The following is a 25,432-nucleotide window of genomic DNA, read 5'->3' as shown; positions in this document are numbered from 1 at the left end:
AAGGGAGCAGCGATTGGTCCGGCTCCTGAGATGAGACAGGACACCATACTGGGTTCACAACGAGACAGGATACAGTATGTTAGAGACATTTTTATGAAATGGCATCATATTTCTATTTGTTTTCACAAACTATAATCAGTATTTTCAAGTATCAGAATATTGTAGTGCAGATTTAGCAAGATTATTCAATGACATTTTAACTCTTGTCTAATTATAAGGAAGTCCTGCCAGACAATTGTGTTTTTGTAAATATATTTAAAGTTCTAAGTAATGTTCATAGTAGAACATTATTTAGCATAGAAATCCGTTCTCTTGTCCTGTGCACACACTGCACAAGAAAAAAACAAAACATTTTGTTTTCTTTTCTTTAGATGAACAAAGCTGTTTCTGGCCGAGACATTTCCTACTTCAAAACTAAAAACTCAACTTCAGAACATCTGGAAAGTCTTCATAGGTCCTTTGACCAGTCTCACATTACTTAAAGACACAACCAACGAAAAAAGCTTAACCCAAAATATATGAAGAAGAAGCTGTAAAATCTCCCAGATAATCTCAGTTGTTTTTGAATGAGGAAAAAACTTTTTTCTTGCATTGATTTTGTATTAGGTTTACAGTATCTGCTTACAGCGACAAGTGTTTTTTGTTCCAGCTAGTAAATTCCCAGTAGTGCATCAGGATTAACAAAGTATTTAGATGATCTGCTGATGGAGCAACGGGAGCAACTACTTAAATATAAAGCTTCTCCGAAAATGCAATGTACATAAAGTGAACAGGAATATTATTGGACAATAATCTCCAATCTGCAAAAAGAAAAGATAAAAAGTAAAAGTATAAGTGAAGTAATAGAATAGCTGAACATGATCAGATTCCAAGCCCAAACTTTACGACTTATTTTAGTAATTTAACTGAGTTTGTCAAACTAGTGCTGAATCAGGCTGCAGCCAGTTATCATTTACTATCAATAATTCCTGAAAAGTCGGCTTCGTTTTGCTTGCATTCATTCTGCTGGCAGCAAAACCAAGATGTGTTTGGAGACAAGAGGCAATTCGTCAAAGGATAAATATGCTTCTGGTAGCTGAACTTTGCTCCCGGTGTTATCAGAAATGCATGCAGTTCGATTGAAGTAGACCTTAAAGGGAGTAATCTATAATCAAAGGAAAAAGCACAACAACAAAAAATCAATGCTTCTGGTATAAAGCAGTGGTACACATTAATCAAATGTTATTGTGCTACAGTTGACATTGGCTTTTGCTTTAATAATTAAACAAAGTGTTGGTTAAAGCTAATCTATTGTCAACTGTGAATGTACTGACGTGGTTCAGGCCCTGAAATATTTCTAGCTTGCATTTGCCCTTACATTTATTTTATTTATTATTATTTGCTTTGATTTCTATATGTAATCTCAGAAAATAGACGGTAAAATACTTTTGTTGGTTTATAAATCAGTGAATGGCTTAGCAACAATATATATATATATAAATTTAAAAAAAAACTGTTGTTGTTCTATCAACCTTCTGGACCCCTCAGGTCTTCTGGTTCTGGTTCTGCTCTGCATCCTCAGAACCAGAACCAAGCATAGAGAAGCAGCATTCAGCTTCTACGCACCACAAATCTGGAACAAACTTCCAGAAAACTGCAAAACAGCTGAAACACTGACTTCCTTTAAATCAAGGCTAAAGTTCCCTCTGATTAGCAGTAAGTGGAGCATTGATCAATATATTTGATGTGCATTTCTTTGATGATTTTGATGATGGCGTTTGACAAAATGTGACGTTTATTGCTTGTTTCATAATTGATGAGTGTATTACATTTGTATGATGTAAAGCACTTTGAACTGCCTTGTTGCTGAAATGTGCTGTACAAATAAACTCGACTCAAGTCCCCAGACACAGTGATCCACTCCCCCCAGCTGGGAGCTGGACCAAACTTTTGGAAATGCTAAATGCTAAAAACATTTGCCTAGATTATCTGAACAGTCAAGATCCAATTGGGTTAAAAAAAAAAAAAGGTTCATCTCAGGACTTTCGGTAATGATCTGCCTGTTTCAGTTAAACTCACAACATTGAAGTCTTCATCACTGTCCTGTTGACATTCACAAAACCACAGCAACTATTTAGTGGGGAAAGAAAAAAAATGTGACATTTGAGCGGCAGGAAATGTCAGCGAGAGAAATTTCATGTAGCGGGCTTTGGCTTGAATTGAACGACCAGAGTTTTCTGATTTATGACTGCAGCTGAGATCAGAACACAATAGGTGACCTGCAGATGTACATGCATTAGTTTTTCACATTGCTGTTCAAAAGCTGGACGAGATTTAACATTCCTCCTACTTGAAAACAAAGTTGAACAGGAGAAGTGAAATGCTTGCAATGCTACAACTCGCATGTGCAACGTATGCAAGGCATCGAAAATAACCCGTAGGCAACAACTGAAAAACACAAAGTTTTACAATAAATCAGGGTATTTTACAGCTGAAAGCATCAAACAAGGGCTTTTTGTGTCATCAGGCTGGATGAAAAAAAAAACATCCAGCCAGCCTGGATAATCATCAGAAAGTGGGAGTCCCTCGTCTATGACAGAAGCTCTGCCTTTCCCCGTTTGTCTCGTCTTTTCTTCTCCATACAAAACCTTCCGCGTCTCTTCCATTAGATAATGCCATTATCACAACAAAACTCATGGCAATTAAACGCCGATTACGCCAGAATTCAGAGCCTGTGCATTAGTCCGTGTTCCATCACGGAGCCGTCTAATATACCTCTAATGCATTCAGATAGTAATATCTTTCTCTAATCTCTAGTAATGTTCAGTGGGGCACCTCCCCAAGGATTAGCCACAAACCCTCTCTGCTTTAAAAGCATTCTGATCCCGCACCAAAGTAGCGAGCACCTCTGGAAGGTAAATCTTTTATTCCACTTTGTTTAGGAAAAAAAAAAAAACATTTTTTCCTAAATGCATTTTTTTTCCATGGGAAGTTGAGCGGTCAGGCCCAGCAGGGTTTATTATTCCATCCACAGTCATTTGTAATCCTTGATTGGAGCCATTATGATCGAAACAATAGCACCAATTATGATTAAGAAAGATAAAGGTTGCCGTCTGTCGTTTTCGCCAATCTGATCATCTTTAGAAATGATGAACACAACCATCACCGAGTGTATCCTGTGTTCAGGAGAAAGGGCAACTAAAATTGGGTTTTCGAAGTTTGGGATTCAGACGACAGGATGAAAACCAATCAGCAAATGGCTGTTTCTTAGTAAATCTGCTGGAATCCAACGTGTCCTTGTTGTGGGCCACCGGATCCCCGCTTAAGCTTTAGGCATTGTATGAAATACTATTGATTTGTTACAAATTTGATTGAAAAAGGCACAAATGCTGCATGGGGAAAAGCCTATATTGATCTATAAGATGCATCTCCGTCTTATAGATCAGAATCATGGTGTCTCTAACGCTCAAACATTTCAACATTGCATTAAATTTAATCTAACAGCGTTTTGGCCATCTGACCCTGAAGATTATATTTGAAAAACTTGACGTGACATCAACTCTTTACTGCTGCCAAACATAAAGATAATTATTATTTTTCTTTTCTTGTATTGTGTGTTTCTCTAGAGCTAAAAACTACTTGGTGTTTGGTCTTGATCCAAGTTGGGTTCATCATAAAATGAAAGCTTCTGCAGCTGCTTGGTTGCGTTGTAGTGCATTATAACTTATCCGATACGAATGTGTAATAAAGTAAGTGGGACCTAAAGATACAGGGGTTGTACATTTACTTTCCTCTGCTACATAAAACCTCGACTAGAACAAATAGGTGCTTGTGAGGAATAAAGAGTTTATCGATTGAAATTGATCGATGTAAATGAGTGAGACTTTCTACGACTGTAGTCGTTTCTGTCCCAGAATGTAAACATTTGAAGCGGAGATGTCTCTTCCAAATGTGCTGTGACTCTGCCTGTAAAGTGAAAATACATCATCACTGGGACAAATCACCATCTGGCACACTCAGAGCTGCAAGAGGGATGAGATGTCAAAGATTGTTTGTCCAAAGATTCGACAACAATGTTCCATAAGTCTATAAGTGGTTCTCCAACTTTGACCGTAAGTACTGACGCCTCCAAAGTCCGTATCAATTCAACTCTGTTTTAGGATACCTGTCCTTGCAGGCGATGGTTAGACATCGATAAGCCTGAAGCTTTAGAAAAAGCTGAGCGATCCTTCACCTTATGTCGAGATACAGTTACAGAATCGCATTCAGGAACTTTATAAATAGTCAAAACAAAAGACAAAAACCCATCGGAAATTCTCATAGCACAAAAGCATCCTACTTGGTCTGATCAGAGGTGTGAATGTCAGTATTGGTGATAGCCATGTGATGATTTTGGGGTTATTTCCATGGCAACTGAGGAAGACTTCTGACTCCTTCCTTCCTCCTTCCTCCCACCACCAACCCACAGGATGAGGGAGGCATCGAAAAAGGTTTTGAAGCCAAGACTGAAACTAAATCAACTGGAACGTGATCAAACAAAAAAAAAAGGTAATTACAGTTTAAGCTGCATGTTTCCAGTAGGCATAAAGTTAAGATTCCCTTCGACAACATCACCTAAAGCAATACAGGAGTTACAAGTAATTCATTTTACAATTCTGTATGCGTTTCCTTAAACTGCAACAAACTACACCAGCAAAATGGACAACATAGTGTGTGTGTGTGTGTGTGTGTGTGTGTGTGTGTGTGTGTGTGTGTGTGTGTGTGTGTGTGTGTGTGTGTGTGTGTGTGTGTGTGTGTGTGTGTTTGTATGGTGTCAAATGCACATTTTGTCATGTCAGGCTTACAGACTCGCACGGTTGTAACTACTGTTGAAGCCAGAGATGATGGAGCTCAGGGAACGTTATCATCATCATCATCATCATCAGTAGGATTATTCAGCCGTCAGTAATCCACTGGTGCTGCAGCCATTTGCAGCAATATGACAATTTTACCGCTTCAACTTAGATTTATATTTAATCTGCAATGATAACTACATAAAATTTACACTTGAACACAAAGGGATACTGTTATTGTTTCAGTGTTTCTTCTGAATTTAGGTTTTAATTCCTTTTTTGCTGCTCACATATTGAATTAAAAACCAACTTCAAAATTGTCCGCCTATCTTGGTTGGACAATTGTAATAAAAACATTACAAAATCTCAAACTACTGCAGGGTCGTTCCTTCTTCTGCCTTTCAAAGCTGAGGGGACGACTGTCGTTAATTAACAGCATGTCAACCTTTTGTGCAGCTGCAGATCCGTCACAATATTAAAGACCAAATCTGATCAATAGACGATAAGAGTAATTGGTGCTGAGACATTGACCTGTGGGCATTCCCATGAGCCAGTAGCCACCAGATGAAAGCAGCACATTAAGTCTGCATGTTTTAATAACATCAGAACGCGGTACGGCATATGTTAAGGGCCACGAAGGACCGAACTACAAACAGGAACAAAGAGGCTGGTATTAAGAACTACTAATCCCAGAATGCACTGCTTACTGTCGTCGATGTCCACCACTCAAATCAGCAGGCAAAAACGGCAATGGTCTTTAGTGAAGCAAGACAAGTTGCACTATGTGACGTTAAGAGTAATAAAACTTTAGCAAGAAAAAGAAAATAATAATTTTTTTAAAAAGAGTCTCAAAGAAGTACATTTAAGCCTAATTATTTAAAAACACCTTTAAACAAAGAGCACTTTTTCCTGAAAAAGTCAGATTTATTTGAGCAAAAGCAAAGTTTAAAATTTGCAAGAAAAACACCTACAGACTTCCCCTGCTATTTTCCTTCTCATCCAGTACAAAGCTGACCAAGCTGAAGCTTATGTGAAACCTTTACATTCCTAATGCATAAAATGACAAATCTCTTTAGAAGCATTAATGAACCCCACTTTCCCAGTTCTATACCACAGATGTCATAAAACAAAGTAGGAGGCTTTTATAACCTAAATGTACGACAGCGAAACAGCCGCAACCAGTCGGTCTAAAAGGAAAGATTATAATCTAACGACAGAAGAAAACATGCAGTCCATTAGAAAAATGGCGTTTTGTACAGATAATGGCAAAGCGATTATCGCAGTATGTCATACAGTTTGTCCTTTTCACTTGTTCTCATGCTGTTTTACAAGAACGTCGCATAAAAAGACTTCAAATCGCACGCGGCACCGTCAGCGGTAAGTCAGAAAAATAATGGATGTAAAATTGGTGCAGTGCCCTGAACTTCAGAGGTACTTTATCTATTTATTTATTTCATATTTTGAATATTACTGAACGAGTCACATTCTGACACCACTGACGTAATTTACACACAGTATCAGTGACTCCTCTTTACTCAGCCGCCTCCTAACATGAACATGTTATGTTGAACGGGTAACAAATCCTGTCAACGTAGAAGAAACAACACAAGCAGGTATTCTGGTCAGATGACAGGAAAAGTTAACATTATGGAGCACATGATGCTAAACGTAGAGGAGCGCTAACACTGCACATCACCCTAAACCAGTGTTTCTTAACCTGGGTTCGATCGAACCCCAGGGGTTCGATGAGTCTGTCTCAGGCAGGCGCGGAGCTAATAGGGGTCTGGGGGGGGCTGCTGCCCCCCAAACTGGGCCGGATGGGGGCCCGGGCCTGGAGGTGCCAGGGAGGGAGGAATGGTTTCAAGTCATTGAAATATGTGATTATAGACAGAGAAAGTGTGCCCTCGCCTGTTGAGAAGGGTGTATTTAATGTTAAATACCCTGTGTGTGTGGGGGGGGAGGGGTTCGGTGAATGCACATATGAAACAGGATGGTTCGGTACCTCAAAAAAGGTTAAGAACCACTGCCCTAAACACAACAATTCAACCGTAAAAGAAGGCAGTGGCACCATCATGCTGTGGGGAAGCTGCTAAGAGTTAATGGGAAGACGGACATAAAAAAAAATAGAGTATGATACTGGACCCTTAACATGTGATCAAATCAGAATATTCATGTGTTAGAATCGTCCAATCAAAGTTCAGACCTAAATGAATTCAGAGTCTGTGACAAGATTTGAAAAGTGCCATTTAAAGCAACCGCGTTTGAGACGTTTTTCTAAAAAGAAACAAAAATGTCAGTAAAGATATTCAAAGCTGATAGAGAAATAACCTGCCATTTTTAAATGAAACTTTAAAAATGGCGGATAAGAAATGCACCCTACACTAATCAGTGTTTTTGTTGTTTTTTTCCCAATAAATGTTATATTGATCGGTCACATACAGTCCAATAAAATACACTCAGGTTTGCTCTTACTCAATCAGATGTGGAAAAATGTGAAAAAGTTGGTAAAAGCTCTTTTGCAAGCCAGAGTGCTACACAGTAAAGACTCTATGAACGCAATTCGGAGTTTAAATGGGCCTGAAAAAATCCAAACAGCCCCAAACCAATAGACATTGTGTCTGATTAACATTAATTATAGTCCTGAGCCCAAAGTAAACCAGGGATATTATTTGAATAAAGTTTTTTTGTTGTTTTTAAACCATCATTTAAGCAAGCAGTGTTAGTCTCCCGTTTTTTGTTGAATGTCTTCCAGCTCCGTTTTGTCGGTTGTTGTACCAGTAATGTGTGATGGATTTATTCTGCAGTGCGCTGTGTTTGTTACAGCTTAATGAACAGTGGCACCTTACTTTCCTTCTTTTCTCAACAGGATAAGCTGGTAACTTCTCTATTTCGACTATAATAAGTAGATTATCACAACTTGATGTCATGCATTCTTGTTTGGCTTTCTCTGTGTATTGTAGGCTTATTAAACACACCACAGAAGCCCTAAACCGACTCAACCATCAAGCAAATAATTTCGGCTCCAATGTCAAACCAGGCTCAGGCCATAAATTTGAACTAAAATCCAATTTTACCGTGAGTCCTCCCCGTTCCTACTGAAACATCAAAAATGACTCAAAACAACCAGCTCACTCAGGTTTGGACAAAATCAATTCAGATAATCATGGTAAAAAAAACCTGATGCCCTTTTCATCTCTGTTTGCTGTCACAAAATAACGATAATATAACAGCTATTTTTGCTGTCAAGTCTCATAAAGCTAACTCCCCACAATAAAAATAAAATACAACCATTCTCGAGGGCCTAAAGTGCAAAGTGAGACTCTAACACTTTGGCTCGCTGTGATGTATCTGGAGATTCTCAACTTCAACCCATAATGATCCCGCTGCCAGAAACATCCTCCTGCAGGAGCTCAAAATCAGCACGTAAACGCAGAGCAGCCTCTGCAACATAAAGCTGCCGGTAGAACCTTTCCTCCTCCTTCACACTCCCTGCACACTGTCTGTATAAAAATAGACTTTGTTTCCCAGTTTACTTCTGTGAATGTGAATCGCCTGACGATGGAAGTTTTGGCGAATGAAATCAACCAGCGTCTGAATAAACACTTAGTGACAAGAAAAGAAAAAAAAAGAGAGCATCCTCTGACGTTTTATCTTTCTCTTCGATCATGACAAGCAGATCCGAAAATTGGGATCGCTCAGACGGGGTGTGGGATAAGCCCTTCGGCGGGGAGCGCAGACATCATCCCACCCATGGCTGCTCAGCTGGTCCTTTTCCTGCCTCTGAAATCCCCTTATCAATCCACCAGGCAGATTTGTGCCGCGGTATGATGGTATGCAATCAGGAACGGGACTCGGCTTTGGTGTATCACGAAATGCAGGTCGCAGAGGATGCAGTTCCTCTTGAGCAGAAAGCAGGAGACGGACAGATTTCAACCAAGTCCGGCTCTCAGTAGAAAGCCAGGGAACGTAATCTAATCTAGGTTTGAAAGCCAGGAAAGATGCAGTGTAGCGTCAAAGAGACATAAATAACAACACAGATATATTTTGCAGAACATGAGTGCTGAGTTAAAAAAAAAACTTTTGACAATTATTCTCAGTTTCTTTGAGGCCAACAACTGGTACTAACATCACAATTCATCAAAGGTAACGTCATCTTGCACACAGCACCAAATACACTTTAACTATGAGGTCCATTTTGAACCCAACACAGCATTTAGCCCAAATGCATAGAGGGAATTAAGGTGATAAATAATGCATGCCGTCATAATGGATTAGTCTAATCTTAATGCAGCTGCTCTGATTGATTGATGTGAAACAGGAAGAGAGGCAAGAAGCTTTCAGGAAAATCAAAAATGCTCAGAGATTTCACTTTACTGGTCGGGGAAAAAATGCTAACTAGAAACCAGTTAGAATTCGAGAGCCTTGGTAAGAAGTGTTTAAACAGAAATATCTGCTTCTTATGATTGTGTTTTAGCCTTTGATTTTATTCATAGCCTTTCTTTACGGTAATTAAAGTGATGTCATTTCATAGTGGAAACATAGGCAAAGAGACACAACTGACATGAACTTTCTGTCCTGCTCTGACCAGCTCCGCCGCCATTGAAATGTCCTCCATTTTCTCAACATCACCGTCTCGTTCGCTTCTTATTACAAACTGGAAGGGGTGGAGTCACAAGACTACAGACAACACGAAGCGGAGCATCTTAACCCTCCCACAGTCTTAGTGCAAGGCTCAGGCAGGGTGCAGCAAATGTCACGGTTGGACAGCAGGGAAGTGGGGAAGCAGAAGTGGGAGGTTTGTCCCATCAGACCGTCAGTTCCCGAAACCACACCCACGAAAAAAACTTGTTAACGCCCACGCTGGGACAATGTAACTCTTGAATTGTGCACAGTAAAAAAAACAACTGTTTCTTAAGACCACAGGATGGTTAAAGGGACATGAGCAAGGCCAAATGAGACAAAAACCACTTTTCATTTTCTTAAAACAGAAAATATCGACATGGACAAAATGCCATAGGTCATTGTCAAAAATTTCAGACTCGGTTCATTTTTGGTTTATCGCCTAGGCCGACTGATAAGCATATTTCTTTAAAAGTTTCCTGAGAGTGAATGTATGGGGTGAACAATCAAACTCAGAAAACTCCAAGCTGGGATTCAAACCCAGCACCTCGTTTTATTTTCAAATTCTTAACAGACTTACTTGCACTACAAATAGTTAAAGGCATTTATCAGGAAATACAATGTTTCTGCAGTTTAGAATTAGAATGTTTTGTTTTTTAGCTGAACTAATAAGGCATTTAAAATAAATAGACTATTAAAAGTCCTTTTACGGGAAATCCAAACACAGAAACAAACACTATGCGCTCTGCACTCATCACAGCGTTCTCGGTGAAGTTGTTGATTTGATAGCATCTGCGGGACATGTGCGTCCCCAGATAATGCTCTTATGTAATCCAAACATGCCCATCTACAGAGCCCGAACAAATGTCCTCCAATAAACAGAATGTATGCGATGCATAGCAGGAGCTATCTTCAGAGGACCAAGGATCTCCTCTAAATATAGCCGCTCCCCTCAATGAACTCTGCGCCCATCACTCTCCGTCTCATAAACATCCACTCAAACATACACTTGAGTGACAAAAGGTCTCGTCATCCAAATCTTCATCTGCTGTATGCAGGGCTGTCTAACTGTAGGCTTAAATGGTATTAACAGGGAGACGTTTCAGAGTCCAGATGGCACAATGAGCCTTTTTCGTAACAGAGCTGCCTGCAAAAGAACAAATACTTGATGAGCCATTTCCTTTGTTTGCCATCAGGGGATGGGATGGCTACATATGTCCGTGCCGTTGTAAAATGTACAGACATCATCTTTCATCCCGATAGTGCACGGCAAAGGTCAGAGGGTGACTTCCTGTCAATGAAGAGCTCAAGAAACAGAAACGCTGACTTGAGAGGAAGAAGAAAGTTACTTAAACATTACGAGATGAGTCCGATCAAAGCTCTTTCAAATGAGTGGCTACCTCTGTTGCAAGCATACGGGAGCTTTGAAACAGATGGGAGGGAAAAAAAAAAGAAAAAACAGAGAGCGGGAGTGAAAGCATGAACAAAAGCGGGGTCAAGAAGGTAGCAGAGATAATGCAACAGATGTTGCGGTGTGGACATGGAATCATAACCCCGGCCGAAGCCCGGGGCTTACGTCAATCCCAGGACGAAAGGGATTTTCTATCTCCATCATAAACCACTTTCTTTTTTTCTCTTTTTTTTTCCTGGTTTTTAGCCGCAGAAGATCTCCACAATTATATCAAGAAAATCCCAATTTGTTCCCAAAATCTCCAGATAAATAAGTTAGGTCCTTCAGCTTTAAGTTTACTACTCTGCAATTACGGACCCATTGTGTTGAGAAAAACACACCCAGGAAAACAATGCAGCTTTGTCCTCATGCTTGGATAATTTCAGAAAACCCAGAGTGTGAATGCTTACTCATAAAAAATGAAAACACTTTCAAATAACATGAATAAAGGTAGTTTTCACTTGAGGTAAGAGCAGTTTTCATGCAATCTGAAATCACACTACGTTAACTTAACAGTTACTTATTAAAACGAGTAAAGACCTAACGGTCATCTTAATAGATTGCATCATCCTCTAAATTATCGCTACAATTTTTTCTTTCCAATATTATCTGATCTAGTCTCTCACTTCTGATTTTATAGAAATCAGGTTTTTCAAAAATCTACCCAGTTCGATAACATTACGATAGAAATGTTGTTGTGACCGATAAATGATATTTACCGATATTTTTCTACCTTTTCGATACCTTGAGAAAAAAACCACCACACCGCTGATTCCACTGCTGCTTCAGTTGAACTACCCACAATCCTGTGCTGCATCACTACCACTGTCACATGACTAAACGAATACTGCAGGACAAAACCTCCTCCCTGTCCAGAAAGAAACAGAAACAAGATAGTAATTAGTATCGGTTGTTGATATCGGACCAGTTTTATTATTTGGAGCGATAACAATATATCTAAAAAAAAATCACCAATATCGGCCGATGTTTGGGTCTCGGTGAACTAAGCACCCACGATATATCGGCACTAAAATAAAAACATTTGGAAGAGGTATTTGTTCAAAAAGGAAGCACAAAAAAATCAAGAATAACGCAAATAGGCAACTTGTGATGTCACCAATAGCAAGTATGGAAGCTCCTTTTTGATAGATTTATCTTTATTAAAGAAAGGTTTACAATAAAAGAGCGAAACCAAGAGAAAACCTGACCCTGGCACATTGTTCTGCAGATGATAAACTATATCTACAGCGAGCTTGATTGATTTCTGCCGACACGTCTGGCGGGCAGCTTTAAGGGCTTCTACAGAAGTAGGAAAACATTAAAGCATTATACGATGTGATTGAAAGAGAAACCTGTGGCTAAACGTCTGTAGCTACAGAAAGATAAGAACTACTTTGCTCAGCATGTACAAGGACATCAGAGAAACCGTCTGAAAAAAATGTTGTTTCACACGACTACCGTTCATGTCGGGTTTAAAAAAAAAAACGCAATTGTAGTTTGGTTTGCTTCACTATCAAAGCTTGAACTGATCAAAAGCACCAGTTGTTATGGTAATGCTATTTGCCAGTTTTGTTTCATTTGGAGCCTTTAAAATCCATCTTATTAGATATTCAGCTGGTGTGCGCTACAACAAGGTTATCAAAGTCAAACCCAGAGGAGGTTGGGTTCCTTCAAAACAGGAAAGCTCATTAGCCTCCGCTAGCATCAGAGTAAGAGAGAACGTCTCCAGTGGATTTGGTCAAGAATAATTTGCCAACAAACCACAGAGGAGAACATAGGTCATGTTCCTGAAATCATATGACTGCAGCTCTATAAAGGCAAATTATCTGTATTAACAGCCGTTTGCAGAGGTGAAAACGAGGCAAAGAAAAACAAATCATTTTTCTGGCCCCACAAGCAGCTCAGTGGCACGCTGCTTCTCTCCACATATGTCGTTTGCTTTCAAAAGAGGCATCTTATAGAACCACGACTACATTGATTTTGCAATTATTGCCATTTCAGACTGAAGCCAGCAGGAACGGACTATTGCGAGAATTAAATAGAGAAAAAAGGAAAGATAATTCAAAACACAACTGCAGGGAGGATCGATGCACTGGCACAGGGTTCTACGAATGTTTTCGTTTTATTTAAAGCTTTAAGTGGCTGCAGTGAATTAGCCTGACATCTCCAGACACACATGGAAATTAGTCTTGGACCTCTTTATTTTTGTGGTTCATTCCCAGGGGGCCGTTGTAAGCAGACAAAACAAAACACTTCACATTACAGATGGGGAAAAAAAAACATCTAGTGAGAAGAACACTGGGACAAGGGGGGAAGCTATAGTGTAAGCCTAATGTGGCAGTAAATAATAAAAAAATACACTTCTGATTTATGATATAGTATTTTTTTAAATCCCCCCCAAAAACATATTTTTTTAAATTACAAAATAATTAGGGATATTTTTTCTAAAAATAAAAAAAGCAAAAATTTATTTTTGTACATTTTTTTAGAAATAAAACATACCTAAAAAAAAAAAACGCTGATAACAACTATCCATATTAATATAGTTGCTATAGCAACTTACTTTATTGTTATTGTTATTTTATTTCTTTATTTGTACAATGAAGTTTCTTGAGACTCATTGTCTCATTTACAAGAGACACCCGTTACATACATCATTTTACTATCAAGCATCAGTATTGGCCGATATATCGTGCATCGTGTACCCTATTTTTCTGCTGATTCAATACGCAGATTCCTAATAAAATACTATTACTTTAATAATATTATCAAAATATGTTTCCTATGTCTCAATTCTTGTTATGAAATAGTACCGGAACAGGAAGGGCTGATCAGAAACGCATCAAATTCAAGGGTCACAACTGTTTTACGTTGCAAATGAAACATGAGTTCATAAATTTATCTCTAAATTTATCTCGCCCACGCGTCCAATGACTCCAGAGGGTTAAATTGGTTGATAATGACAAAATAACGCAACCTACACTGTCCTTTAACATAACTCAGCAAAGGACTGTATGAGGAGAAAAAAAAAAAAAAAAACTTGTTCAGGAAGTGAACGCTCTCACATATTATCTCAGTAAGTATAGACTACGGACGCCCACAAGGAGAGCACTTGACCTCGCGAAAACTTGGGTTGCCTGAGGCCCAGCTGAACGCTGCAGCTTGCTTATGAATACATTTAGCTGACTGAATATGATTCAGGTCACAGAACAGGATTAACTCCAGTGGATTAAACTCTGATAAAACCAAGTAATAAAAACTAAATGGAAATCCTCCCCTCACCCCCCTTGTCTGGGTCCCCAAACAGCCCCAACTTCCAAGGTCTCCACAGACGGAGTGTGATCTTAACAAGATTTGAATGGTAAATCAGCTGAGTGACATGAGGACAAATTACATCATCGTCTAAATGGTGATTGGACACATCCTGCCGCACAAGCACAACAGGACCTGGCGCTCGAAACAAGACTCCGCTGCAAATGTTACGGCGGACGCTCAGGGCACAGATACGATCTCCAAACGCCGCTGCTTGCTTGTTTGTTTCCACAACATCAAATTCACTGCGACGCTTTATTTTAAGAGTCATGTTGAAGAGTTACGGAGTCATCTGTGCTTATTGGCATCTCTGGCAAAGATGGGTAAAAAGCCTTAAAACCGAATCGCACAGACATAATCCCATAACTTAAAGGCACTCTTAATTTCTCTAAAGAAAATGTAAGTAAAGCATTTTCTTTATTAGCTTGAGCTTCTAAATTAGCAATCCATGACTTTCTCTTTCTGCTGGTTGTGCAAATGAAACGAAACAAAAGCCCGGTTGTCTTAATCATTCTCCAATAAGGGGCAACACAAGTGAACATGTCTTTCAAGCAATTTTATAAGACGCAGGAAAAGACTACAGGAAATTATCGACCAGTCTTGACAGAAGATGTTTATCATGCCATCACAAATCATGAGGATGAGAAAATACCCTAAAGCTCACAGTCGATTTGCTAAATATTGCCTGTGACTTTTACTCAAACTCTGGATTTGATTAGAAGAGCCTAAACCTGAGCTTATTGAGAATAAACACTCCATGTAGTTCTGCAGGTTAAATGATAGAAAAGCACTTCACTGGTGAGTACGGTAAAGGACCTGTGGTGATGTGGGCCCCCAAAGCCTCTGGGAACACAACATGATGGACTCTTTGAAATATCTGCAGGCTTTCGATAAAAAAAAAATCTTTGGGCCTCTGTAAATCAACACAATGAATCAAAACACATGGTAAAATCAGGACGTGTCTGCTTCTCCAGACATGTCTTTGTTTATGGGTTTCTCATTTCTCTGAGGGATCTAGAGAGATTATTCAAAGAGGAATCTTGTTCCGTTCCTCTTCGTCTGCTTGCTCAAATCTTGTGCTGTGACATCTGGAGAAGACTAAGTGGTAATTTCTTGTCAAAGTGGTTTGTACGAAGTATTATGTGTGGATTATTGTAAAACTTTGTGTTCATTTTAAGGCCTTTCACACATTTTTTGCCAGGGGTGTCGATCATTTTAGAGGTTGTTGTTTATTACGCTGCCGTTTCTTCGCTTTTTGCGGCGTTGTAGCTGAACGAAAGCACTTCTTTTTTTTCCCCTTTTTTCCAGCATCATGACAACCAGCAGCAGCTTCATCTACAGCCACGTTACTGACGCCTCATTAACATTGTTTACTTCCGTAATCAGTCCTTTCTGCCAGTTAGTTTATGGATCAATTCGTTACAGTTTGCATGAAATGTTACAGTTAGGTTCAACGTGATCACATGAACTTAAAAATGCCCAAAGTAACATATTTAAAGTGCTTCTGTGGATTGCATTTCAAACCTAAGTATGTGGTAGAACTGATAACTCTAGATTTTTTCATACCAAGACTACTTCTTTTATTCGCTCGCTTTCTTTTCCAAAAAAATATTTTCAAAAAGTGACTTTTATTTCAATCCTCCCTTCTGTGAGTACTACGATGTAGTGTTAGGGTCAGACTATGACAGTTTTGATTAAATTTTGAAGACATGGTCATAATATTAGCAGGAAAAAAGACGCACTTAGTAGAAAAAATGTCTTTAAATTACAATAAAAGTTAATTTGTCAAAAAAAAAAATCAGACATGACTCGATCAATTCACGTGATTCTCTCTCTGAAATAGAAACAGTACAAACAGTTGTTTGTACAATCGTTTAAAATGATAATAATTTGATACTTATTTCCAAAAAGATTCAGTATTAGTATTTTTTCATGTGTGAGTTCACACAACTTTATTCTCCTTTTATCAAAACTTTATTTGTGTATTAGTATGACTTTAATCTCATAATTTAAAAACAATAAAAAAATTTTAAAAAACTCTGGTCCTAACATTTGTCGTAGAGTTGACCTGAATTCAAAGTCCAGATAAGTGGCTGTAAAACACACTTGTGAAACAAGATGGCTGCCTAGAAACTATGGTAACCCAAAGAATTCACTGGTGGGGAAAAAAACAAAAAAAAAACTGATTTTCCTTGAATCTGTTTTTTTTTTAATCAAAATATATATTGATAAATTGATCAAATCGATTTATCACTCCGACCTTATTTCTCGTTGTTAAACCAAGGGATGAATTCATCGCTTCAGCATTTCTTCCAGCAGAAGTACGACCTTCATGTAAGACTCACTCGGTAGAGTATTACTGCTCACCTCGGCCTATTCTCGGAAAAGGGACATTTGCGAGGCTGAAAATTAAATGTCGCTGTAGTTATAGAAATGCCACTCTCCATTTCTCCGGTATCACTTTGTCATTCAAGCGGTGACTAAGAGGCCGACTCTGCTGGAGAACCTGACCCTCGTTTTATGGGATCGTAAGTTTAATATTTGATGGCCGAGCACACGTTATAAAACAGGGACCTTTCTCTCTTCGAATAGCTTCAGTGTAACTAATCACCATCTCGATAAGGCAGGATTATTATTTATGCAACAGGTCAGGGCATTGATTTATGATACGAGGGGGGAAGGGAGAGGAGAGAGAAAGAGACGGTCTTTGCTGGTGCATTAGTGTCGAAGGTAAAAAGGAAAAGCATCTTTTGTGTCCATTTCTTTTAAAACGCCATCCTTCCAGAAACTCTGTTTATGGTAGCGTAAGCCGCAGCTGTGACGACGAGAACTAACCGTGAAAGCAGAGGAGTGGGCTCAGGGACGCGCTGACGATAATGTCAGGTTGTGGGGAGGGAAGGAAAAAAAAAAACATGCTGGTTTATCAACACTCTAAACACCTCAGACTGATTCATGACTGGTTTCAAGTGGAAGGTTGCTTCTCCGTTTCTGTGAGAGCGGATCACACGAAGGCGTGGGCGTCGGGTTGTTAGCAGTCAAGCCTCGGGGGCGGAGGGGAGTCACATTTGAATGTTCGCACGGGCTAATAGGCATGATGATTTACAATTTCATTTCCATGATGCGAGCCTCCGAGGACACACGCACGGTGCGATGAACCGTCTACATCCAACTGTGTGATGAGTAGATGAACGGGTGTCTCGCTCGCTTTCGTTCTAAAGTTTTTAATCTCGTTTTGACTTCAAGTGAAAATATTTTTTAATGAAAGCATTCACAAATCATCATCATAAAGTGGTTGTTGCTCCACACTGCTGGTCAGCTGGATGATTTGAGACTATTTTGGACCTTCTTGTCTTTCATAAGTTCAGCTTTTTGGAAGCTGAATTCATGATGGTCAGGGAGTAGAAGTTAAAGGATTGCGTCCGAGCCACGAATAGAAAATATGTCGTTATTTGTGCAATGCTTTTGTCTTTAATTTTGTAAAAAATTTAGCAAGTGAGGTTAACATTAGTTTAGGTCAGCTTTATTGTGAAATTTTGTTTTTTATTTTGAAAAGCATACTTCCTGTTGAGCCTTACTCTACATTAGAAAAAACAAGACGGCAGAAGGACAGAGCAATAACCAAATAAAAGAGAACGTGACGTGATTTTGGGACGCCATTTTTTGTATTTGCATTTTCCTACATATAGATTTTTTGTTAAATTTATGGTTTTGCACGCGTTGTTTCCTTTTTTACAAGAGTGCCTATTGAATGACTGATATTGGATCTGTTGCCATAACAGATCATCATAAAAGTGACACTGTTTCAGCACATTCAGCGAGACACAAGCCACAAAAAGTTGACTGCAAGGTCTACTTGAGCAAACGGCACGACTAAATCCCGTTCTTGTCTTGCCTAATTTAAATCAATAAAAAGTAAAACGGGGAAATATTTTTTTGTTTTTTTCAGGAAATTCTCATTGTAAATTTAATGCATGTTTACGTTATTTTCTTAATTCCGTCTTTCAAAATGAAATGTTCAAAAAAAGGAAATGTTGTAGACAAAAAATATTAATAATCAATGTGTGGAATAATTTAAGTCCCAATAGAAATGAAAACAATTAAATCATGTTTTACAATTTTTAATAAAAAAAATTCTGATTATCCTCAACATCACACTGTTCTCTCTCCAGCCCAAGCCTGAAATATGTTACGACTTTTAAGATTTAACTCCACATAAACCTTCAGGTAAACACGATTGCTCACAGTTATTATTAATACGAATGTCAATAATTGACATTATTGTGCTTTACTTTATGTGCTTCTGATACTGTGCCAAATAAAAATGTAATCTCAAACTAAGCCAGGCTGCCACAGATTACTTAAACTTCTTGACAAATTCATATGTCCACCAAAATATTGATTGTTTTTAAAAAATTACATATGCTGTACATAAGACAAAACTGCTGAAATTCTGCAGAGAATGCCATTAAAAACATTATCTAAATTCATGCTATGCTATGCATTTGCTCTGTCTGCATCAATGAAAGTTAACTTAACTCAGCATACCGAATGCTTAAAGTGACTTCGACTAACATCAGCCCCACCTAATTTATCAATAATAAAGCAAATAGTAATATGACCGATTATTTGGCCACTGTGTGTACAGTAACAAACATTTATCCCCAGATGACAATCATCAATTATAGAAATATACTGTAACAGAAGGATATTCTGTCCTGACACAGTAGCACAGCATTAAATATGTCACCTTTGACCCCAATAAACAGACACTATACAAAATGGGTTAAGACTGTCCTGCTACGCATATGCGGAAGAGCTTAATGTTTTAACATTTGTTGTGCATCTTTGTATTTTGTATTTATGGTTTTGCATGCGTTGTCTACTTTTTAACAAAAGTAAACAACTTTTATTTACTTTTAAAATGTAAATGTAAAATGCATTTTCAGATACGGTAAGATGTGTGGCGAATTGAAAAACAATGTGAGAGCAACGTATGGTACACCACCCAGGCAATAACAAAGAAAGTTGAAAGAAACCATGAATGTAAATAAAAATTATAAGAACTTTTTAATTGTTACAGAATAGAAAAACTGAAAATGTAACTATACTCTCACTATAGTGCTCTTGTTGTTTTTATAAGAATAAAATATTGAATAGTAATCTTTATGGATGATAAAAATTACAGACGTGATCGATTTAATATTTTATGCTCATTCCTCTCAACTAAAATTATTTATAAGTACAATAAGTGACTCAGCTGAGGACACTTACAGGCAGACTGATTTTGGCAAGCCTAAGGATTTCCACATTAGATAAATACTTCTGAGGTTTAGCGAACTTAAGCTCATATAAAACCCAGCTTTACAGATGTGAGTGGTGGTGAGGAAACTTTCCAGCTTTACTGTATTTCTATCTTCCATTTCACTTTTTTCATCCCACTGTTTTAACAAAACCGTCTCATCTTTTGGTTTTGCCAAACCAAAACATCCATGACTGTTTTGATGAAGGTTCTCCTCTATATGACACTCCTGATTATTTAAAAACTAATTAAAATCCAGTTCCTCTTATGATTATAACTGAACACAGCTCAACAAAACACAAGCAAATACACGAGTTCCCAAAGGTCACATGACTAATATCTGACTGAAAACAATCAGCATCTGGATCTCAGTGCGGTGTTTGAAAATCTGACTAACATAGGCCCAGTTCAGCTTTGACCCTATTCTTCTTTTTTTTTTTTAACAAGGTAACAACAAAGAAAAACAAATTCACACTCACATTTACCACCAGATATTCACACTTCCTTTTGCCAAAATAGCTTGAAATAAAGTGGAAAACCATCAAAAAGAACAAGTCCAAATGCATGGACACAGTCGTATAAGGAGCCTGATTTCAAAACAGACACTTAAAGCCTAAATGTCTCACATACACACTCACACACATAGATAGATACAAACAGTTAGTTTTTACCTTGGCACTGGAATCCTTGCTTTCCAAACCCCCTGTGAAAAAGAGAGGAGACTGATTTGAATGGCTCTTACTGTTTAAAACACACTGAATAACGTATTCATTCACACATGGACCCATTCACACCACATTCATTCCAAGGACACAGCTGTTAATCATGAGCTTTGCACAAGTTTGATGGGTTTTTTTATAGTTTCATCTTGAGAAATTTGGAAAAGTGAATAAAAATCTGATTTGAGTAATTCAATTTGAACAGTGAAACTTATATTACACATATATGAATGTATATATTGATCTCATGAATCTCCCCTAAGCTCTGGAATGATCTTTGCTTCACATTCTTTTCACTGAATCTAAATTTTTTTTTTTAACCAGGCATTTTTCTTCCACTCAACTTTCCATTAAAATGCATGAAAGCACTCTAAACAGCCATCTTCGTTAACAATGACTCTTTGCAGCTCTAGCAGGCAGGGACATAGAGACTGTCAGCTGGACAAATGCCACATCAGCAACCTTCCATATTATGAGGCGGCTCATCACATAACACTTCTGCATTAAAAATAAAAACTTTTTTATTATTATTTCATGCAAAATTACGATGTTCTGTTAAGTTACAAATTTGGGTTCTTGTTAGCTGTGAGGTATAATTGTGAAAACTAAGAGAAATAAAACACTGAAAATCACCGCTGTGTTTATCAACGTCTAAAACTGTGACTTTTCTGAACTAAATTACAGAAATAAAGCGACATCTTTACTATCCTGATTTACTTCAATGCACCATTATGTTGTATTAAAAGCATTAGCTGACTCGCTCCTTGAGTTAATAATAATCAACAATACAGCAGAAGAAAAAGTCAAGTCTGTCCAGAGAGACATCGCTTCTCAAAACGTTACGGCATAACCACCAAATCCCAAAGCTTTCTGGGATTTTTTTAGTTATTTTTATTTTTTATGATCATATTTAATAATTACACTGTTAAAACAATAACTAAATGCATATAGCTTGTAATTAGTTGTCCTACAATCACATAAAGACATGTAGGTGCACGTCTGCACAGGCTTCCTGGCCCGCTTCTTCCCTCCGTTTGTGTGTTCAAGCACAGTGTGTGTGTGTGTGTGTGTGTGCGTGTGTGTGTGTGTGTGTGTGTGTGTGTGTGTGTGTGTGTGTGTGTGTGTGTGTGTTTGTGTGTGTGCGCAACGCGATGGGAGCTTTCCCTTTCAAAATATAGTTGTTTGATTTCACATTTTGAATCATATCGCCTGCATGCTGAACTCAAAAGGAGTGGCACATGTATGCTTGCCAACAACACAATGCATTAAAGGCATGAGATTACACACACACACACACACACTAAAGAACATAGTACTTTAAACGTGGGCGTGCCTTCAGCAACATACACATTTTTTTTAAAAGTGCTCAACTGAGAACCCAAAGTGATTTGTGTAGTTCAAGTGTTCCACTAAAACGGCAGGAATTTTTAAACGTCCTGCCGTTTTCCACAGTGTGCAACATGAGCACATGGAGCTTTTCACATGGACCTGATTCTACAAGTTCAAAAGAAAAAAAAAATGCCATTCAATATCAGCGGCTTCAGTGGTTACACTGTGTGCAATGCACGCGTGGAATGGCTGCAAGTTAGTCATCCTAAATGCTTGACCGAGGCCAAAATCACAGGAGCTGCGTTGCGGTTGTTTGTTCAAAAATGAAGATAAGGAGGGGAGTGGAGTCTAATGCAAAGGAGACTTTCGTGAAGTCATTTTTGTTGCATGATTCCTGTAAAAAGAGAGAGACACGGGCATAAATTCTAACTACATTTCAGTGAATATTTTCCCTCCCGTTTACTATTACTATTGTTTTCAACGAGCCAGCAGCAACAACTCCTCCCATTCAATAGTAGGGCAAAAAATAAAAATAAATAAATAAATCACAAGCAATCCCCTAGCGCGTTGCAAAGTGTTTTTAAGGCGTGCGGGGAATGAGGGGTTGGAAAGGTGTCGCGACCCCCCAGAAGTTACATCACACCGAGCAAAGAGAAGGACTCGACTGAAGTTATTCGATATATGTGCAACAGGCGGGGTGGAGGTGGGAGACGGAGCAGAGGGCTTACCAGATGAAGTCGGTGCAGTGGCTGCAGAAAGTCGGCTGCTTGAAGAACCTGGCGATGAATTTGTGGTCCTTCACTTCGTGGACGTTCTTTTGCCTCAGAGCACCTTTTCGAGCAAACCTGTTCGCTACGTCCGCGGTGGACGACTCGTTAAAACTTGCATCTGCCATCGCGTTCCTCCTCTCTCTCTCTCTATATATATATATATATATAAAAAAAACACAAATCAATGCAACAGCTTCCTGATGTGTTCGGGCTCGTTCCTCAGTCCGAAGTGAACGGTCTGCGCTTGTCAGTGCCGAGCCAGAAAGCGAAGCGGCGGTCCTGACTGGAGACACTGGACCTACTGGGTCTGAGGGATTTCCCTGCCTGTCGCTGCTCCACTGACACTGACAGGTCGGCTCCGTCAAGGTGGCAGCAGTGAGACTCCCTGCTTCCTCTGACTCCTTTCAAATCAAAAGTACTTTGTTTTAAGTTAGAAGGAAGAAATTGGTTTCCCTAATATTATTGGCCGTTTCAACAGGTTCCTATAATTAATATCGGATAAATGTAACCCTTTACATTTCCTGCCCCCAGGGGGCAACATCATAGGCCTGCGTCTGATATAGATGACATAATTTACACAAACAACTGCTAAATACAGAAAATGTTAATAGAAAGATTCTTTTTACCATAATGTGGCGCAACTATGCATGGCATATAGTGCTATACACATTTTTTGCGCCACTGAGTGACGCCTTCAGGATGTTCTTCTTCAGTTTCGTTAGCGGTTGGCGAAAAAATACGTTTACGTAATCATTACCGCCACCAACCGGTCAGGTAAGGAATGTCCTCAATAAATATTAGGTGGCCAGATCAATATGGAGCGTAAAGAGTGTCAAATAACAATAGATACACAACTTGTGAAATAATTATTTAAATCCGTCATATTTTTTATTTATAAAACTGGAAATAAATTGGGAAATATTTTATTAGTTATTTGTGCCTAGCTTAAATGGCACAAGCTAGTTTTTTAAAAACTTATTTCATATGTTAATAAAATAATTTTGCGTTTCTATGCTGAAGCAAGTAATTTATTCATTTATGCTGTATGTGGGTGGGATTAGGGCTGTTTTGAGACCTTGAGGTCTGATTGGCTACTTCAAACAGCATATCGAGGCAACTTCTTCCCTGTTTGCTAAGACTCTAAGGTTAAAGTCTTTGCTGAAAGTGTGGAAGTAACTTCAGTAAATTCTTGTAATTTAACCAAATGAATGTCATTAAGGAAGGAACTTAGATCTTCAAAATGCTTATCTTTGAAATTGTCAAAAATAAAAAAAAGATATAAAACATTTGCTCTGACAGACAGGGTATTGGAGAAATCTTTTCAAATTTCTGGGCCAGGGTACATGGTGGAAAAAATATAGTCATGTTTGGGCTTTAGGAACACTTGCAGTATTTAGGAAACAACTTTGCTGTTTATTGAGCAACAGACCAACCGGTTGTTGCTTGTTGCCTTTTCTCAGAGTTGTTCAACTCAACCTCCATTTCAGGTGAACTGAATGTGGTAAGAACTCACCGAATCTTATTTCTCTATTGCAAACACTTTCATGTTGTCACCACCATTAAAATACAACCATAAATCACCTGTGTTTATCTTGAAGACTTGCGAAAAGTTTTCTTTGTGTTCAGCTGTTAAATTTGATCCTGTGAAAATGTTTTATTTAATGAGCATGATGTGTTTCAATGAATCCATATTCAAACACCTTTGATGTCTCTGTGTTAGCCTTCATCTCTGCAGTTTTTAATCTCCCTGCTTTGATTTTTTTTTAAAATCCTCTGAAGTACAAAACATGAAAGCACAACAAAGCAACCTTTGAAATCTAATCTAAATAAACCTTCTGAAAATCCACCCATTTACATATGAACTGAACAACTTCAGCTATTTTCTCGCCCTCTCTCAATTTTCTCAAATGTCTGTTTTGCTTTGTTTTTTTTTTTATTTTCGATTTATTTTGAAAAACCAATTTCCGGCCGTGGACTTGTGTACTTTTGCGTAACTTGACTCTTCCACGCTGCTCTTCCTCCTTTCTCGCTCCGGCTGATGTCACGCAACAGGATCCGCTGTGGGAGGGAGGAGGCCTTGGGTCCCGCTGGACGAACCGAGGCTGGAGGCGGCACCGTGTGGGAAAACATGGCGTTGCATCCTCTTTCTGATACGCATGACATCAATAAGAAAGTATCAAAGTTATTACGCAGGTTTGTTACATCTGTCCTGTGGGTAAGAACTCCTTTTGCTTTTCCCCACCATAACAGGAAATAGAACCCACCTCTTCTTTTTTTTCTTTTTATTACCGTGTGAAAAAGTGTTTGAAATATTTCTCCCTGCTTTTTCTGTTTTATGGAAACATAAAACGAGCATGATGCAATCACATTACCGCAACTATATGCCAGTCAAGTTACAGCACGGCTTTGAATACCGAAGGCTAATTTAAGATATGAGCTGATGCCAAAATGAAAGGAACGGAGCCGTGAGCTTTGACTTTGTAGCAAAGTAAACAGATCCCACGTACTTCACATAAGTGGAGTTCATGGTTCGGGCCTCGATTATAAAGACCCCGAATGTTTGCTTCCCTTAAACCTGAACCTTTGCAAAGAACAAACATAAAAAAAAAACGTTCAACTAATGTTTCTGATTGAAAATTAGATGAGAAAATCTCTCAAAAGATGATGCAAATATGTTAAATGAAGGTGCTTCTGTTATAGATCACTTCGGTTACACAAATAGCTAAGTACAGAAAATGCTGACTAGAAAGAATTTTTACACTATCGATTTGGCGCCCCCTCTAGCAAAGCGCCCCTATTATCGTCCATTCCCAATTTTCTTTTCTTTTGCTCCACTGGTTAATTGAGTAACAGAAAAAAAAATCTGTATTTATTTGCATCTTGGTATACATAACACAAGTTTATTAATACTGCTCTAAATAATTTGGGATTTTGAAATAAATATAAATACATTTGGATGTTTTTTTTCTCTCTCTCTCTCTCTTTCTCCTTTTTGCTAACAAGGTGAAATGTGCATTTCCCAAATGAACAAAAGCAGAAGCAAGACAAGAAGTGCATTTTCTAACAGATTGATAAGTCGATCGACATTTTATACAAAACCCGTGGAGTGAGTTTCATAACAG

At 38.5% G+C, this 25,432-nt stretch overlaps 1 protein-coding gene across 1 annotated transcript in view; it reads right to left on the bottom strand.

Annotated features, from left to right (window-relative positions):
* The window catches only part of prkcaa (protein kinase C, alpha, a), a 135,403-nt gene extending 112,743 nt beyond the window's left edge, over window positions 1-22,660 (bottom strand). The window contains exons 1-2 of the mRNA XM_014997820.2: window positions 22,269-22,660; window positions 20,164-20,195 (exon numbers count right to left, since the gene is read on the bottom strand). Coding sequence (XP_014853306.2) covers window positions 20,164-20,195; window positions 22,269-22,435 — 199 coding nt within the window. The 5' untranslated portion in view covers window positions 22,436-22,660. The remainder of the gene's footprint in view (window positions 1-20,163; window positions 20,196-22,268) is intronic.
* Between the last annotated feature and the right edge of the window lie 2,772 nt (window positions 22,661-25,432).

The sequence above is a fragment of the Poecilia mexicana genome, unplaced genomic scaffold, assembly GCF_051168715.1.
Source record: "Poecilia mexicana isolate PSO_F unplaced genomic scaffold, ASM5116871v1 scaffold_2, whole genome shotgun sequence".
Classification (NCBI taxonomy): domain Eukaryota; kingdom Metazoa; phylum Chordata; class Actinopteri; order Cyprinodontiformes; family Poeciliidae; genus Poecilia; species Poecilia mexicana.
Note: the sequence above shows the minus strand (reverse complement) of the source record. Positions and strands in the feature narration are given on the sequence as shown.